General features: G+C 40.0%; 1 protein-coding gene across 1 annotated transcript in view; it reads right to left on the bottom strand.

The window, feature by feature from the left end:
* Positions 1-273: 273 nt before the first annotated feature.
* Positions 274-18,744, bottom strand: part of LOC124856838 (protein SSUH2 homolog) — a 37,447-nt gene continuing 18,976 nt past the window's right edge. Inside the window, exons 7-12 of the mRNA XM_047347728.1 lie at positions 17,994-18,056; positions 17,773-17,852; positions 15,891-15,983; positions 4,599-4,704; positions 1,598-1,705; positions 274-1,397 (exon numbers count right to left, since the gene is read on the bottom strand). Of these exons, the coding sequence (XP_047203684.1) occupies positions 1,257-1,397; positions 1,598-1,705; positions 4,599-4,704; positions 15,891-15,983; positions 17,773-17,852; positions 17,994-18,056 (591 nt within the window). The 3' untranslated portion in view covers positions 274-1,256. The remainder of the gene's footprint in view (positions 1,398-1,597; positions 1,706-4,598; positions 4,705-15,890; positions 15,984-17,772; positions 17,853-17,993; positions 18,057-18,744) is intronic.

Genomic DNA, 18,744 nt, shown 5'->3' with positions numbered 1-18,744 from the left:
GTTATTTGAGTGTTCCCTTTATTTTTTTGAGCAGTGTAAATAAACTGACTTGAATCCTTATTTTTGCAGTCACCAAACAAATCATTCGTTTTAATTAAATTTTTTGCATTTGATTCTTTAGTTTAAACCTTTTTTATGAATGAACTCTGTGGTTGATTACCTTAAGTGTCTGAAAAACAGATTTAACTGAGGCAAGATTTTACTTTTTTAAAATTATTTGGATAACGGAAGAATAGGCTAGACATTAGTGTCAGAAATTTTTGTTAGTCACAGTGCAGTCTTTAAGGCATTTATGGATCTGATAACAAAGATTATATCAATTACAATGACAATTTTTCACAATCCGTAGAATTACAACATGCATTCACAACATGGCAACAAGCTGATTTGCAAAAAGAAACATCTTATTCAAAAGCAACAAGTCAATTGGATTTTTTAAAATGCAAACAGATTCCATAACATCCAGTATATTTTTGGAGATACAAAAATATAAAAGTAAAATAAAGACATGCATCATTGGGTAAATATAACTGGTAAAAAACAAAAAACAAAACTGAACTGGCTTTCTCCTACATCTCGATACACAAGGTTTATAACATGGTCAGCGCTCCTACGAGATCCCTTTTCTGCCAGAGGAAGGCAGGTCAAAGGGGTTAAGTGGAAACATATTTAAAGAATAGGATAATAGATGCGAAAGTATACTTGTATTTTAAAAAAAAAGTATTAAAATCTTTTTTTAAATGCGGCAGAATCCTGCGATAAAAGCAGCATCAGGAACTATGGAATATTTGCTTGATTATGAGTGTAAAATAATGTTGTAATAGTTAGCATATTGTAAAACAGACATGTACATTACATATAAGAGGTATCGGTGTGAAGGTCAGAACATAATGGAATTCACTGACATTTATCCCAGGTAAAATCAATAACAAATAAAATGGAGGACCCAAGAGCCCAGACAAAAGTAAAAAAAAACTGATTCCAGAGCAAATGTAACAAATAGAGACTTATTAAAAACATTTTTTTCTAGTTTGGCATTATAAACAGTGTATTACAGATAAATGATGAAGCATCAGAGCTTCAAACCAATTCATGTAATACTGTAAATGTTACTGTGAACAGCTGGGTATGCTTTAAAAAAAAAAAAAGACAGTTTGTATAAAATCATTTAATCTTGAAAGACATGCAAATAGAGATTACAGTTGGATGAAAATGAAAAAAGTACACATTTGAATTGTGTGTTTTGTTTTTTGTGTCTACAGGATGACACAGCAGCAGGTTGCAGGGTAGTCCTCGGCATTGACTTTGTTTTCGTTTCCGTAAACATAGAAGACATGAATGTTATTTTTCCACTTGTAATTTACCTTAGTTATGGGGATCAAGTCAACAGTCTGCCTCTGAAAGACACAGATATGAAATTATTTTGATGCAAAAGGAGTAAACACCTTGCAAAATGCTCAAGGGACTAAAAAGCCAGAGAAGGTAACACGTTAGGTTGTTTCATTTAGATCAGTGCCTAAAATAAGAATTTTCCATACATTGCTAAGCTTGCTCTTTTATAAGTTAAGTCTTTACTATATAGTTTTTCAAATCCAACCTGCTGCAGGATCCTGGAGGTTTGAGCATACTTGGATTGATGCTCTTTGATCAGACGGTCAGAGGCCTCAGCGATGGCTGGGTTCAGGAACCCGTATAAAGGGTAGACCTGTGAGAAAACACAAGCAGCTGAAAATTTAAACACCTTCTTTTAATCACCCACCTTTCCTGAAGAATTGTCTGGAATACTATTTTTGTTTAAGGTTAGCTTCTATAATTCTAAATTAGATTTATTTCCTATAGCACTGGTATGCTGAATTAGTATTTGGTAGAGTTTAGTACGGTGGCTGGGAGGTGCAAACCAACATTACAAAATCTGAAAGACTTTTACAAAGCCTGAGACAAATTTACATTTGAGAAAACAAATTTACATTTCAGGAAACAAATTTACATTTCAGTAAACACTTTAACAAAACACTTTTATAAATGACAAAATCTTACGGAAAGAGAGTGTATCAACTCCGACGCTGACCTTAACTCAGTTGACTCAGTTAACTCAGTTAATCTACTCATATGTGTGAGCGACAGCAAGCTCAATTCGTGGCAGTAGCAACTAGAAATGGTACTTCTGCCACCGGAGGTTGCCACAGGGTGCCAGACTAGCAGTAATAGCCTCTAAGATGCTGCCACGGCGGCTGCCGCTGTTTTTGCCAAAGCAATTGCTTATTATCGGCAAATGGGTTGTCATTACTGTTATTAGTTATTGACTGTTATTCAGTAATTACTTTCAAATGAGGATGTCATTATTAGTTATTATTTAATAAACAGTGTTAGACGCATAATATAAGGTGGCTGTATTTACTTGAGATGGAAACTAAATCTAAACTAAAACTAAATAGCATTATGTCTATGTATAACGTGCTGGAAGGATGACGAAGAGGCATTCCACAAACAGCCGGTTTATTACAGATCATGAATAGTTACTGTGAATTGTTATTCACAGAAAATAAAATGAATTATTTAAAAACACGCTCACTGTTGAGTCCCTGGCCACGAGGGTGCCACAGGTTGCCACAAGAATGCCAGATGGTGCCAGACCAGCTGTAAAAGTCTCCAGGATGCTGCCATGGCAGCTGCCTCTGTTTTACTGCTGTCAAGCCAGCTGCCTCCACTTTGAAAATGACGGTCAAGTCAGCCCTCACATGAATTTGTTGTGTGCAAAAACATCATGAATCACGGCAGTGGCGCTTATGAGATGTTAGTAAAAGCAATATTTTTTAAATGAAATGACTCATGGTGATTGATGTCATTGTTGCTGTTGTTTATATTAGATATTTAAAAGTCCACCTGCAAATGTAGATATGGCATTTTTGTTTTTGTCTCTGTTTTATGTGGTAATTTGTGTGTTCATTATTTGTGAATGTCCATTCATATTCCCTAAGCTTCCACGATTATTAAAACAAAATTGTTTCCAGTGACCAGTCTCACTTCACGTTGACAGAACACCTCCAGGTGTCACTCATCAAATTTCACCCACATGTGATGTGAAATTTCAAAATTAAAGACCTTGAAAATGAGACATTTTAGAGTTTACAGTGTTTATAGCAAAAAAAAAAAAACGGATTATTTCCAGTGATTACTTGCACTTCAGGCTGACAGAAAGACACCTCCAGATGTCACTCATTAAATGTCACCAACATCTGATGTGGAATTTCAAAATTAAAGGCCCTAAAAGTAAGTCGTTTTACGTTTATTTTCCGTAAGTTTCTTTGTTTATTGCAACAAAACAGTTAGTTTCCAGTGATTACTCACACTTCAGAATGACAAGAGAACAGTTCCAGATTCCACTCATTGAATTTCATCAAGTTCTAATGTGGAATTTCAAAATCAAAGCCTGTCAATTTTAGACATTTCCATCCATCTTTTACGTAGTTGCCAAATATATTCATATCATGTTTTATTGTCTGATCATTGTGATTCCTTAGCACTTGAAATATGTTTTAAGGATGACTATATGCAACTGCCACACCTATTGCAGTCCAGTATCTGAACAACTGAAGGAGTAGTTCGGAAAATGTGGCAAATGCCGCTTGATTGCTGTCCATCTGGAATCACCATGAGTGGTACTGTTACCACTTCCGGGTCAGTGTCGGAGTGGGTACATTCGCTTTCCGTAAGATTTTGTCATTTGTAAATGTGTTTCGGGACCTGTAAAAATGTTTTCTGAAATTGAAATGTGTTTTCTCAAATCTAAATTTGTTTTCTGAAATTTAAATGCGTTTTCTCAAATGTAAATTTGTTTCGGGACTTCTAAAAGTGTTTCAGACATTGTAATGTTGGTTTGCACCTCCCGGCCACTGTAGTTTACAATACATAACATTTTCAACTTGAAATTTTAGTCTAACATAATAATTCATGCTTTTCCAGACCTCTACAAAGATGACAAACAACTGTGCCTGACCATTTCATATTCAGTATTTTCTAAATGTTGATTAATTTAGATGATATACTGCTTTAAACAACTGACATGGTGGTGTGTGATCTTTAAAAAGGCAAGAAACTAACACATATACAGTATATTTCCAAAAATGTTACTTATCTGAAAACATTTTCAGTTGACTTAAATGTTTTCAGAATCCTGTTTAAAAAATGGGATGGAGATGATTGTCAGAATTTAAAGCCAATAATTAAAAGTATTACAAATCAGCCATATATACAGACATATGTTTGTCACAGTTCTTCATTTACTTTAATTGATAGATTTTTCTAATTTTTAATCCCTAATTGTTTTATTAGCAATAATGACTTTTTGATCGTTCTGTTTACTTGATTTGATCAATTTCATACTTTAATTATGTTGGTGTCTTGTGATTAAATATCCATCCTTATGTCTTTAAACTTTGTAAAGCGCTTTGTGTTACACTTCACTGTATGAAAAGTGCCCTATAAATAAGCTTGAATCAATACAATTTAAAATATTTGTACATTTCATAGTCAAACTAATTGAAGCAGTTTATTATGTAAACCATAACAATATAATTTAAAGGAAACGGGTAGTGTACCATGATCTGAGAGATCTTGAACAGCTCCTTGCCTTTCACCGAGTGCAACTTATCAGCCTTCAGGCCAGAGCTTTGCTCCACCACATGGTTGTCCTCATTGTTAGTCCTAAACCGAAACGTGCAAAATATTAAGCAAATCCAACTCATTAGGTTGATTGTCTGAACATTACGCATAAGCTGTACAGGTCCTTCTCAAAATATTAGCATATTGTGATAAAGTTCATTATTTTCCATAATGTCATGATGAAAATTTAACATTCATATATTTTAGATTCATTGCAGACCAACTGAAATATTTCAGGTCTTTTATTGTCTTAATACGGATGAATTTGGCATACAGCTCATGAAAACCCAAAATTCCTATCTCACAAAATTAGCATATTTCATCCGACCAATAAAAGAAAAGTGTTTTTAATACAAAAAACGTCAACCTTCAAATAATCATGTACAGTTATGCACTCAATACTTGGTCAGGAATCCTTTTGCAGAAATGACTGCTTCAATGTGGCGTGGCATGGAGGCAATCAGCCTGTGGCACTGCTGAGGTCTTATGGAGGCCCAGGATGCTTCGATAGCGGCCTTTAGCTCCTCCAGAGTGTTGGATCTTGAGTCTCTCAACGTTCTCTTCACAATATCCCACAGATTCTCTATGGGGTTCAGGTCAGGAGAGTTGGTAGGCCAATTGAGCACAGTGATACCATGGTCAGTAAACCAGGTATCATTTACCAGTGGTTTTGGCACTGTGAGCAGGTGCCAGGTCGTGCTGAAAAATGAAAACTTCATCTCCATAAAGCTTTTCAGCAGATGGAAGCATGAAGTGCTCCAAAATCTCCTGATAGCTAGCTGCATTGACCCTGCCCTTGATAAAACACAGTGGACCAACACCAGCAGCTGACACGGCACCTCAGACCATCATTGACTGTGGGTACTTGACACTGGACTTCTGGCATTTTGGCATTTCCTTCTCCCCAGTCTTCCTCCAGACTCTGGCACCTTGATTTCCGAATGATATGCAGAATTTGCTTTCATCCGAAAAAAGTACTTTGGACCACTGAACAACAGTCCAGTGCTGCTTCTCTGTAGCCCAGGTCAGGCGCTTCTGCTGCTGTTTCTGGTTCAAAAGTGGCTTGACCTGGGGAATGCGGCACCTGTAGCCCATTTCCTGCACACGCCTGTGCATGGTGGCTCTGGATGTTTCTACTCCAGACTCAGTCCACTGCTTCCGCAGGTCCCCCAAGGTCTGGAATCGGCCCTTCTCCACAATCTTCCTCAGGGTCCGGTCACCTCTTCTCGTTGTGCAGCGTTTTCTGCCACACTTTTTCCTTCCCACAGACTTCCCACTGAGGTGCCTTGATACAGCACTCTGGGAACAGCCTATTCATTCAGAAATTTCTTTCTGTGTCTTACCCTCTTGCTTGAGGGTGTCAATAGTGGCCTTCTGGACAGCAGTCAGGTCGGCAGTCTTACCCATGATTGGGGTTTTGAGTGATGAACCAGGCTGGGAGTTTTAAAGGCCTCAGGAATCTTTTGCAGGTGTTTAGAGTTAACCCGTTGATTCAGATGATTAGGTCCATAGCTCGTTTAGAGACCCTTTTAATGATATGCTAATTTTGTGAGATAGGAATTTTGGGTTTTCATGAGCTGTATGCCAAAATCATCTGTATTAAGACAATAAAAGACCTGAAATATTTCAGTTAGTGTGCAATGAATCTAAAATATATGAATGTTACATTTTCATCATGACATTATGGAAAATAATGAACTTTATCACAATATGCTAATATTTTGAGAAGGACCTGTACAGCTCATGAAAACCCACAATTCCTATCTCACAAAATAAGCATATCATTGAAAGGGTCTCTAAACAAGCTATGAACCTAATCATCTGAATCAATGAGTTAACTCTAAACACCTGCAAAAGATTCCTGAGGCCTTTAAAACTCCCAGCCTGGTTCATCACTCAAAACCCCAATCATGGGTAAGAATGCCGACCTGACTGCTGTCAAGAAGGCCACTATTGACACCCTCAAGCAAGAGGGTAAGACACAGAAAGAAATTTCTGAACGAATAGGCTGTTCCCAGAGTGCTGTATCAAGGCACCTCAGTGGGAAGTCAGTGGAAAGGAAAAGGTGTGGCAGAAAACGCTGCACAACGAGAAGAGGTGACCGGACCCTGAGGAAGATTGTGGAGAAGGGCTGATTCCAGACCTTGGGGGACCTGCGGAAGCAGTGGACTGAGTCTGGAGTAGAAACATCCAGAGCCACCGTGCACAGGCGTGTGCAGGAAATGGGCTACAGGTGCCGCATTCCCCAGGTCAAGCCACTTTTGAACCAGAAACAGCGGCAGAACGCCTGACCTGGGCTACAGAGAAGCAGCACTGGACTGTTGCTCAGTGGTCCAAAGTACTTTTTTCGGATGAAAGCAAATTCTGCATGTCATTCGGAAATCAAGGTGCCAGAGTCTGGAGGAAGACTGGGGAGAAGGAAATGCCAAAATGCCAGAAGTCCAGTGTCAAGTACCCACAGTCAGTGATGGTCTGGGGTGCCGTGTCAGCTGCTGGTGTTGGTCCACTGTGTTTTATCAAGGGCAGGGTCAATGCAGCTAGCTATCAGGAGATTTTGGAGCACTTCATGCTTCCATCTGCTGAAAAGCTTTATGGAGATTAAGATTTCATTTTTTAGCACGACCTGGCACCTGCTCACAGTGCCAAAACCACTGGTAAATGGTTTACTGACCATGGTATCACTGTGCTCAATTGGCCTGCCAACTCTCCTGACCTGAACCCCATAGAGAATCTGTGGGATATTGTGAAGAGAACGTTGAGAGACTCAAGACCCAACACTCTGGATGAGCTAAAGGCCGCTATCGAAGCATCCTGGGCCTCCATAAGACCTCAGCAGTGCCACAGGCTGATTGCCTCCATGCCACGCCGCATTGAAGCAGTAATTTCTGCAAAAGGATTCCTGACCAAGTATTGAGTGCATAACTGTACATGATTATTTGAAGGTTGATATTTTTTGTATTAAAAACACTTTTCTTTTATTGGTCGGATGAAATATGTTAATTTTGTGAGATAGGAATTTTGGGTTTTCATGAGCTGTATGCCAAAATCATCCGTATTAAGACAATAAAAGACCTGAAATATTTCAGTTAGTGTGCAATGAATCTAAAATATATGAATGTTAAATTTTCATCATGACATTATGGAAAATAATAAACTTTATCACAATATGCTAATATTTTGCGAAGGACCTGTATTGCACTTGAGACCGATGAAAATACAAATACAGTATATCCAACAGTGTGTAATATGCAAAATGCTTACACTAAATCATTCACTAGCAGAATCAGAATCAGAATCAGCTTTACTGCCAAGTTCGTACATACAAACAAGAAATTTGACTCCGGTACACTTTGCTCTTTGGTTTTGTTTTGTATTACAGAATATACATATTTATAATGTACAATATACACATATATAATAAAAAGGTGCATTTGCAACATCTGTATGCTGTTGTTTTGTACTCTATTGTATGCTCAACAGAGAAACAGCCTGAGGGAAGAAACTGTATCTGTGGCGGCTGGTTTTAGCGAACAGTGCTCTGTAGCGGCGGCCTGAAGGTAAAGCTCTGAACAGTTTATGTGCAGGGTGTGTGGGGTCTGCAGAGATTTTAGCAGCTCTTTTCCTGACCCTAGACCTGTATAAGTCCTGGATGGAGGGAAGGTCAGCCCTGATTATTCTTTCTGCATTCCTGATTATATGTTGCAGTCTGGACCTGTCCTGTTTTGTGGATGAGCCAAACCACACTGAGATGGATGAAGACAGGACAGACTGAATGATGGGAATGTAGAAGATGACCAGCAGCTCCTGTGGAAGGTTGAACTTATTGAGTTGCCTCAGGAAATACAGTCTCTGCTGGGCCTTCTTTTGAACAGTGTCTATGTGTGAAGACCATCTCAGGTCCTCATAGATGTTGGTTCCTAAGAACCTGAAGTGGTCCATGGCCGATACAGTGTTGTTGAGGATGGTGAGGGGGGTGTATGGGGGTGGTATTCTCCGAAAGTCCACCACCATTTCCACAGTCTTGAGTGGGTTGAGTTCCAGGTAGTTCTGACAATACCAGTGTACCAGTCGATCCACCTGCTGTCTGTATGCAGACTCATCACCGTCCTGGATCAGTCCAATGACAGTGGTGTCATCTGCAAACTTAAGGAGTTTCACGGACGAGTCCGATGAGGTGCAGTCATTTGTGTACAGGGAGAAGAGGAGTGGGGATAGAACACACCCCTGGGGGGCACCAGTACTTATTGATCTGGTTCGGGAGAAGATGCTCCCCAGTCTCACCTGCTGCTGTCGGTCCGTCAGGAAGCTGTTGATCCACTGAGAGGTGGAGGCTGGGACGTTGAGCTGGGTGAGCTTCTAGTGGAGGATGTCTGGTATGATGGTGTTGAAGGCCGAGCTGAAGTCTACAAACAGGATCCTGGCGTACGTCCCTGGACGGTTGAGGTGTTGCAGGATGAAGTGTAGACCTAAGTTAACAGCATCATCTGCCGACCTGTTTGCTCGGTAAGCAAATTGCAGGGGGTCCAGCAGGGGGCCTGTGATGTCTTTCAGGTGCTTCAACACCAGCCGCTCAGGTTGACAAATCCCAGTCCTTAAGGGCCAGGGTCCTGTAAGTTTTAGATGTGTCTCTGGTCTAACACACCTGACTCAATTGACTAAATTGCCACCTCAGCATGCCACCAAGTTCAACAGAGTACAGCTGATGACATAGTTATGATTCAAGTGTAGAAGCAGAGACACAATGCAGGATGCTGGCCACTGATAACTGAAGTTTGACACCTGTGCACTAGAGGGTGCCAACATAATATCCAAACAAAGCAGCTGTTGACCTCTGTACTGAAAGCCTGATTGTTTTCTTAAGCATTCCATTTTAACAACAGGACTCAAATGAACTGCTCAGTTTTACGTGTCCCATTTCAGGAAGCGTAGTTAACAAGCTCTGAGCAGAAAGTACATACCCTGAGTAGACCTATTCCACTCTATCATACCCAGGGTTTTCGGTTTCAGAACACAGTGCAACACTTGGGTTACTCAACTCTGAGTCAAAGTTGCCTGGAGTTAAGCACGAGCACGAGTAAATAAAAAGCCTTCATCAATGGAAGGCAGAAAACATGATTCACCATGGCAGCGTGAGGAAATAAGAAGTCTAGAAGTGCGTATTTCTAGCTTATGCAATTAGAAATATTGATGACGGCATATGGAGAACATCGGCATATATTTAGGAAGATACTGTTGCGAAACAGCAGCAACCAAAATTATTTCACGAAAACCTAAAACTACCAAGGTCAAAATAGTCAGGCCCCCTGATGCCAATAGTCAATTGCACATCCATTTTGCCATCTTACAGCATGTAGTTGTTTGTTGTAGTTTGTGACAAGTCTCTGGCACATCTCCAGAGGAAACCCAGCCCATTTTTCTTTCGCAAATCTTTCAAATTCCTCAAGATTTGATGATCTTATAGCATGGACCCTGGTCTTCAATGTACCCCACAGATTTTCATTAGGATTCAAGTCAGGGCTTTGTGCTGGCCAGTCAAAAACGTTTACTTTGGTTGTCTGGAGGTAGCTCTTTACCAGGTGTGATGTATGTTTTGGGTCGTTGTCATGTTGGAAGACAAAAGCGATGACCGAGACCAAATTTTGCTGCTGACTGCTTGAGAATTTCTTTCAGAATATTTACATATCCTTCCTTTTTCAGGATTCCTTTGACCTTAACAAGATTCCAAATGCCTGACACACTGAAGCATCCCAAGAACAAGATGCTCCCACCACCATGTTTTACTGTGGGGATGGTGTTCTTTGGGTTACACGCCTCTCCCTTCTTTCTCCAAACATAAGCAATGTCAATATTGCCAAAAAGTTCTAGTTTGGTCTTAGCTGACTGAAAAACATGCCTCCAGTATACATTATCTTTTTCCAGATTGTCCTTAGCATACTTCAGTCTGGCTTGAAGGTGTCTTTTTTTAAAAGTTGAGTTTTTCTTGGCCTGCATTTGAATTTCTTGATGATACTCCTCACTCCACTTTTTGACACTTGGAAACGCTGTGATAACTGTGTATATCTTTCTCCTGCTTTGTGAGCATCAACAAATCTTTTTCTCAAGTCAAAACTGAATTCTTTTGCTTTTGTCATGATGCTTCCTCAAGCATGGCTGGTTTGATGGTTCAAACCCTTAGAACCACCCTCAGTTTTCACTGATTACTAAGCATTACAGAGTCTAAGCACATGATTGGACAACAGTGGTTTGTGCTTTGGCTAAATAAAAAAGGTCAGTTCTTAAGGGGTCTGGTAATTTTGACCCTGGTAAGGTAGTTTTTGTGACATAATTTTGTTTTCGGGTGCAAAGTAAATTAATGCAAGCATTGAAAATAAAACTAAGATATTTGGAAAAGCTGTATTTAAAAATTGTTTGATCTGTTGGGAAATCTTTGAAAAAAAACTTACAATTTAATAGGAGGCTAATAATTCTGTCCTCAACTGTAAAAAAGAGATGCAGCATAGTCGGGTGACAATGGTGGAAGCATCAATGCAAAAACTGTGCAATATAATATAAAACATATTCTCCTGAAGTGAAGGAGCAGTGAATATAACTGCCATGTATGCAGCCAATTAAGCCTGGAAACCCAGAAATATATGAATAGATGATGATTTAAGTCTCAAAATGTGATACAGATTCAATTCAATTCAATTCAAAAATACTTTATTAATCCCAAAGGGAAATTAAATGTTGTTATAGCTCATATTATGAAGGTCTCCTCAAAGAGCCGTTGTAGATACCGATGGCTGTGGGCAGGAAGGACCTCCTGTAGCGCTCCGTCTTACAGCAGATCTGAAGAAGCCTCTGACTGAAGACACTCTGTTGTTGTAGGACAGTCTCATGAAGAGGATGCTCAGGGTTCTCCATAATGTTTTTCATTTTATGAAGAATCCTTCTTTCCACAATGATCTCCAGAGGTTCCAGAGGAGTCCCCAGAACAGAGCCAGCCTTTTTTATCAGCTTGCTGGGCTTTTTTAAGTCCCTGGCTCTGATGCTGCTTCCCCAGCAGATGATGGTAGAAGAGATCACACTTTCCACAACAGACTTATAGAAGATATGCAGCATCTTGCTGCAAACACCAAAGGACCTAAGCTTCCTCAAGAAGTACAGTCTGCTCTGTCCCTTCTTGTAGATGGCTTCACAGTTGCATCTCCACTCTAGTCTGTTGTCCAGGTGAACACCGAGGTATTTATACTCCTCCACCACCTCCACTTCTTCTCCCATGATATAAATAGTTTTTGACTTATTCCTGTTTCTCTTAAAATCTACAATCATCTCCTTTGTTTTAGTCACGTTCAACATGAGATGATTGTTTCCACACCATGCCACAAAGTGGTCCACCACCTTCCTGTACTCAGCTTCTTGTCCATCTCTGATCCACCCCACGACTGCAGAATCATCCGAGTATTTCTGGAGATGACAGGAGTCTGTCTTGTACTGGAAGTCTGAGGTGTACAGAGTGAAAAGGAATGGTGAGAGTACAGTCCCCTGTGGTGCTCCTGTGCTGCTGACTACCTGGTTAGACTCACAACCCTTCAGTCTCACAAACTGTGGTCTGTTTGTCAGGTAGTCTTTGATCCAGGAGATTGTTGAGGCCACCTGAGTCTTCTGGAGTTTCTAACAAAGCAAATCAGGTTGGATTGTATTAAATGCACTGGAGAAATAAAAGAACATGATCCTCACAGTGCTGCTGGCTTTGTCCAGATGACAGTGGGTTTGTTGAAGCAGGTGTATGATGGCATCTTCAACTCCAACTCCACAGCAATAAGCAAACTGAAGGGGGTCCTGATGGTTTACTGTTTGCTTACTCAGGTGGGCCAACAGGAGTCTCTCTAGGACCTTCATGATGTGAGATGTCAGGGCAATAGGTCTATAGTCATTGAGGACTGATGGGTGAGTTTTCTTTGGTACCAGAACAAGACAGGAGGTCTTCCACAACACCGGAACCTTCTTCTGGGCCAGGCTTAGGTTGAAGAGGTGCTGCAGAATCCCACAGAGCTGCTCAGCACAGGCCTTCAGGACTCTAGGGCTGACATGATCTGGACCTGCAGCCTTATTCCTATTCAGTCTCTCCAGTTGTCTCTTCACCTGACTTCTTGAGACACACAGGTGGAAGGGGGAAGCAAAGGAAGCATCAGCATCTTCTGATATGGTTGAAGGCAAACATGTAGAAGCAGAAGGGTCTAGGGCTGAGGTGGAAGATAAAAAATGTGAGGTGTTACTGGACAGCTGTGGGTCCTGTGGGTCAAAGGAAGATGGAATGTCTTTTTGGCTGTGAGCAGGAGAGGAGGATGCAAAGCTGGTTTCTGAACTGAACCTATTGAAGAATGTGTTCAGTTCATTGGCTCTGTCCAGACCTCCATCGGTCTGATCATCCTTCTGCTTGAAGCCTGTGATCTTCTTCATCCCTGTCCACACATCTCTGATATTGTTTTGCTGGAGCTTGCTCTCCAGCTTCTTCTTGTACACCTCCTTGCTGTCTCTTATCTTGACTTTAAGTTGCTTCTGTATAATCCTCAATAATTCTCTGTCTCCCTCTCTGAAGGCTCTTTTTTTCTTGTTAAGCAGGTCCTTCAGGTCACTGGTGATCCAAGGTTTGTTATTGAGGAAGCATCTCACGGTTCTGGTGGGGATGATGTTATCCACACAGAAGTTTATATAGTCGGTTACACACTCAGTCACGGCATTGATGTCCTCTCCATGTGGCCGGCACAGTGCGTCCCAGTCTGTAGCCTCAAAGCAACCTTGCAGAGCTTCTTCAGCTTCCTGTGACCATTTTCTCACAGTCCTCTTTATTACAGGTTGTCTCTGAACAAGGGGCTTATATTTCGAGCAGAGAAAAACAAGATTGTGATCTGATTTGCCTAGAGGAGGTCTTGCTGTAGAGATGTATGAGTCCTTGACATTTGCATAAAACAAATCCAATGTTTTGTTTTCTCTGGTAGAGCAGCTGACAAATTGTTGAAACGTTGGTAGTGTAGCAGAGAGTAAAGCATGGTTAAAATCACCAGAAATTGCCAGTAAGCATTGGGGTTTGGTGTCTGTAGCTTAGCAACAAATGAGCTGATGGCATCACATGCAGTGTCAGCAACAGCGGAAGGTGGAACGTAAACTGTTGCCAAAATAACACTGGTGAACTCTCTGGGTAAATAATATGGACGAAAACTTACTGCCAACAGTTCAATATCTGGACTGCAGAGATGACACTTCACAGTAACATGTCCTGGGTTACACCATCTGTTGTTCACAAGTACTGCCAGTCCACCTCCTTTACATTTGCCGCTCCTCTTTAAATCTCTGTCTGCTCGTATGGTTAAAAAGCCCGGCAGAGAGACGCTGGAGTCGGGGATATGATCCTGCAGCCATGTCTCAGTAAAACACATAATACTGCATGCCCAGTACTCTGGCTGGGTCCTTTGTAGGGCTTGGAGTTCATCCAACTTGTTTCCCAACGATCTCACACTGCCCATCATAATCGACGGAAGAGATGGTTTGAACTTCCTCCTTCTCTCTCTTCTCTTAGCTCCTGCTCTGCATCCACGGCGTCTCCTTTTCAACTCATCAGGGATCTGGGGTTGTAGTTGAAGTATTATTTGAGCTTTTGAGATATTAATCAGCAGCTCCCGGTTGTAAGAAACAACCCCGTTGCCATGGCAATGCATCATAACAAATGTCCAAAAATAGAAAGTATTAAGAAAAATCCTCCAAGCTGCACAGCATCTGACACTGGAGTGGACAGTCATCCAAAAAAAAAAATCAACTGTATCCACCACAAGAGGAATAGTTCCCAAAAAAGAATCAATCTGAATCAAAAGTAACAGAGCTGCTCCAACCTGCTGCCACCTTGAGCGGCGCAATTCTAGAATAAATTAAATCACTGTTTTCTCTGATACCTGCAATTCTGTGAAATTCTTCTTTTATTACTTGTCCACCGTTTTTCAGATTGCAAAGCTACTTATAAATGTCCAAGTGCCTCTCATTTAAAATAAAATGTAACTAAACCTAAGCTATTTGTGTCTGATGATTATTAAATAAAACACAATTTCAATACAACCTCTGTCAGAGGTCAAAGCCCATCATCTGCACTTTCGCTGTACAGTAACAGTGTAAGTGCAATGATAACACTCCTGACAGCACGACGTACAGATGCCTTTGAAGGACTTTCTGTATTGCCAATGTTATACAAACAAAACGAGATCTGAGAATTTTATTTAGATAAATTATTGACTGTGGCAAAAAACGGTAATGCTCGAAAATATATTCATCCAGAAAATGATAAGACATCTAATCTTGTCTGATCACTCTCTCCTGACGTAGATTTCTGCGGTGTAGTTGCGCTCCAACATCTACAAGCTCCTCCAGAAAAGATCATGCCATTTCTTACACTTTCCTTGTGCCAGATCTCTGCAAAAACGTAGACCAAACCCAGGGTTAGCTCACTAACCCTGCAACTGAGCAGGGTTGGTTCACGGAGTAAGTTGCAGGGGTAGCTTGACTCAGGGTAATGACTACCTGGCTTTCTCAAACCGAAAACTCAGGGTATGCACATACTCACCACAGAACTTACTCTGAGTTCTCACTAACCCTGCTTTCGGAAACGGGGCCCTGGTGTTTCCTAAGGATACATGTAATAAAGAAGCATCCATACAGAAAACACCTTTGTATTTAGACCATCAGTAGCAGCTGTAAAACACGCAAAAACCAAAGGAACACCCTCTTAATAGGTTTTCAACTTTTTAACAGGAACTTAGAAAACCTTAAATCTCATGTTAACCCTTAAAACTGGTTCCTAGATTAAAGCAAACACCTTCACATCTTTAAAGATTTATAAAAGCACCACAACACTGGCTTCCTCCCACAGTCCAAAAACAAGACTGGTAGGTTAATTAGTCTCTCTAAATTCCCCTTAGGTGTGAATGAGCACATGCATGGTTTTTTTTGTCCTGTGTGTCTCTGTGTTGCCCTGCGATAGACTGGCGACCTGTCCAGGGTGTACCCTGCCTCTCGCCAGTAGACCGCTGGAGATGAGCTCCCCCATGACCCTGTATGGAAGAAGTGGCTATAGAAAATGAATGGATGGATGGATGGATGGATAGTAGTTAAAATATTTGAACATCGTAGAATACTTATGTAGAAACACAAGGGACACAAATCCTTTCCTGGTACAACTATGGTCCTCTATGAACACTTACCATTCCACTTTGAGTTTTATGAAGGTCAGCAGTTGTTTTCGTCCATTACAGGTTTCACATTTAGTTTTTCCCTGAGCGTTGCACTTTGAACACCTTCACAAAATAAAAATGAACTCAGTCAGAAGTGTGACACACTAATTATTAATGAGTGGTTATATTGATGACTTTTATGCCCACATTTTTTCAAAACTTGAGTAATCAAAAGTCAAAAGAATAATTGAATACTATGCTGATTTCATTAATTTCTCACCACAGATTCTCTCGTTTTGAGCCCAATGATGATGCTCATTCTAAACTTTAAATTAAATGCAGCAGCATTTGTTTTTAGCCCATTTCATGAGTATTTAAAAAAAACATCAATTTCTGAGCACAAAATCATGAGAAATTGTCATATTTGTTACATGTAAAACTTTGCTCTGAACTCTTCTCTCCGATCTGAAGTATTTATCATCACTGGAAGAAAGAATGTCTTAACTTTTGCTCTCAATGCTATCAGGATAATTTAAACACTCATGCCAATTTATTTGAAAGGCCAGTATCAGAACCGATCAATAACCAATCACTTATTTTTTAAGTAACAGAAAGCAATAACAGAAAGCAAAAGCAAGACGAACTGTAACCTTGAATTAGGATTTCAGCATTTACTTTCAAACTAATCTATAGCTTTGCACATATTACACTTTCCTAATGTGTATCTGTGTGTCAAAAAATAAAAATAGCTAAATATTATATATTAGAGCTGCCACTAAAACATTTTTTTCCTGATTAATCTGTTGATCAATTTCTTGACTAATTTAAACAACTAATTTTTCTTCAAAAGAGCTATTTTATTTTACTTTTTTTTACAATAAACCTTTGCATTTATTGCATAGCACACATTAAAATAGAATCAAAGATGTATAAATGCCTCCTTCAGCAAGACAAAAATAAATAATAGGAAACCCTTAATATTTATAGCTTTATAAATAAAAAAAAGCCAGATTATTGTAAAACAGGATGAATTAACATTGATTTGTCTGTACAAAAATACAAGCAGGCACAGTGTTATTCAATGAAACGTGTGTCTAAATGTTTGCATAAAAGCTTATTCAGGGGAAAACATAGCAGGCAGTCTAGCTTCACAGAATCCATTCAGCAGATTTGTCTTTTTTTTCTGCTCATTAGTTGCTCGTGGGTGTCTTCTCTTCAGAGCTGGTCATCATGCATGTGCTGCAATGTCCTGCTGTTTCCCAACAAAACCTTACAAAACCCCCGCGACCCACTATGGAATAAGCAGTAGAAAATGACTGACTGACCTTACAAAACTAGCTGCTGTATTGTGTAACGACGTACATCCTTTCTTTAAAAAAAAAAAACTTTAACTTTTGAAGTATTCAAAAAACCTTTATAACCAGGTTCATTAGACAGAGAAGCGGACACCTTATCCGCCATCTTTATTTAGGCGTCTTGGTTGCCTAGACAGAGCCAAGCAATATAAGGAGTTTTCTTTAAATATTTGTTTTGACAGTTATATGAAGAGGTTTATTATATCAGAATGTCTTGCCATCATATCTTTATTTCCTTTTAATGGTTCATTTTTACAGTTTGTAGGTGTACTTTTAATACAAATGTTTTGGAAGGCAAGCAGTTCTCATTGGAAAACTTTTTTTTATCTTAGGATGAGCTTTGTAATGAGAAACTATTTGTTCATGTTTTATAGGAAATAACTGGCTTATAGATATTAATATTTTGTGTCTTTTGTCTCATTTTTAAAAAAACCAAAATTAGCAGGCTTTTTCTGTGTTTTAGGATCATCCCAAGTTCGTAATGCCACCTGCAAACTGAGCACTCCATTTGGCTCAGTTGCATATTTGCAGCAGCACAGCTTATTGAGTCCGATTACCTGTCCTTTCCTGTTCCATTACAGTCACTGCAGTTTCCATCCTCCTTCTTACCAGAGCCATTGCAGCAATTGCACGGTTTCTAGAGACAAAAAATGAAATATGAGCTACAAACGCAGTGCTTTGGGCCTGACTAATTTCTTTGCTTAACTACCCGCCAATTCAAGTAATTTCACAAACTCAAAACTATTATTACGGACATAAATTGAAAGGGTTTTCTTACATATCCTTTTCCTTCGCAGTCTCTGCAGGACACTGTCCCTACGCCGTGGCAGGTGTTACATTCCTACAAACAAACAGGAGTTAAAAATAACTATATAACCTTTTAGAAGCACCCACTCTTAGAATGCTGGCCATAATTTAAAGCCACGACCTATAAGTGGCCCTCTTGTTTATAGTGTGAATGCTGAAGGTATCAGAACCAGGTCCAAACTCAGTCAGAACCAGAATGAAACCTCTATCAGAACCAGGTCCAAACTCTATCAGAACCAAAAAGAAACATCCATCAAAACCAGCTCCAAATCGCTTTCAGAACCAGGAGGAACCTTCTATGAGAACCAGGTCCAAATCGCTTTCAGAACCAGGAGGAACCTTCTATGAGAACCAGGTCCAAAATCCATCAGAACCTGGTACAAATCTTGATCAGAACCATGTACAAACCTCCATGTGAACCAGGTCCAAGGTCTATCAGAACCAGGTCAAACCTATTAGAACCAGAAAGAAAACTCCACCAGAACCAGGTCCAAATCTCCTTAAGAATCAGGACAACCCTTCTCTCAGAATCAGGTCCAACATTCATCAGAACCAGAACCAAACTCCATCAGAACCAAGATGAATTCTTCATCAGAACCACTTAGGAACCCTCCATCAGAACCAGGTCCAAACTCCATCAGAACCAGGAACAAATCTCCATCAGAACCAGACCCAAACTCCATCAGAACCAAGAGGCATCAGAACCAGGAACAAATCTCCAT

This window comes from Girardinichthys multiradiatus, chromosome 20 (genome assembly GCF_021462225.1).
Source record: "Girardinichthys multiradiatus isolate DD_20200921_A chromosome 20, DD_fGirMul_XY1, whole genome shotgun sequence".
Taxonomy (NCBI): domain Eukaryota; kingdom Metazoa; phylum Chordata; class Actinopteri; order Cyprinodontiformes; family Goodeidae; genus Girardinichthys; species Girardinichthys multiradiatus.
Note: the sequence above shows the minus strand (reverse complement) of the source record. Positions and strands in the feature narration are given on the sequence as shown.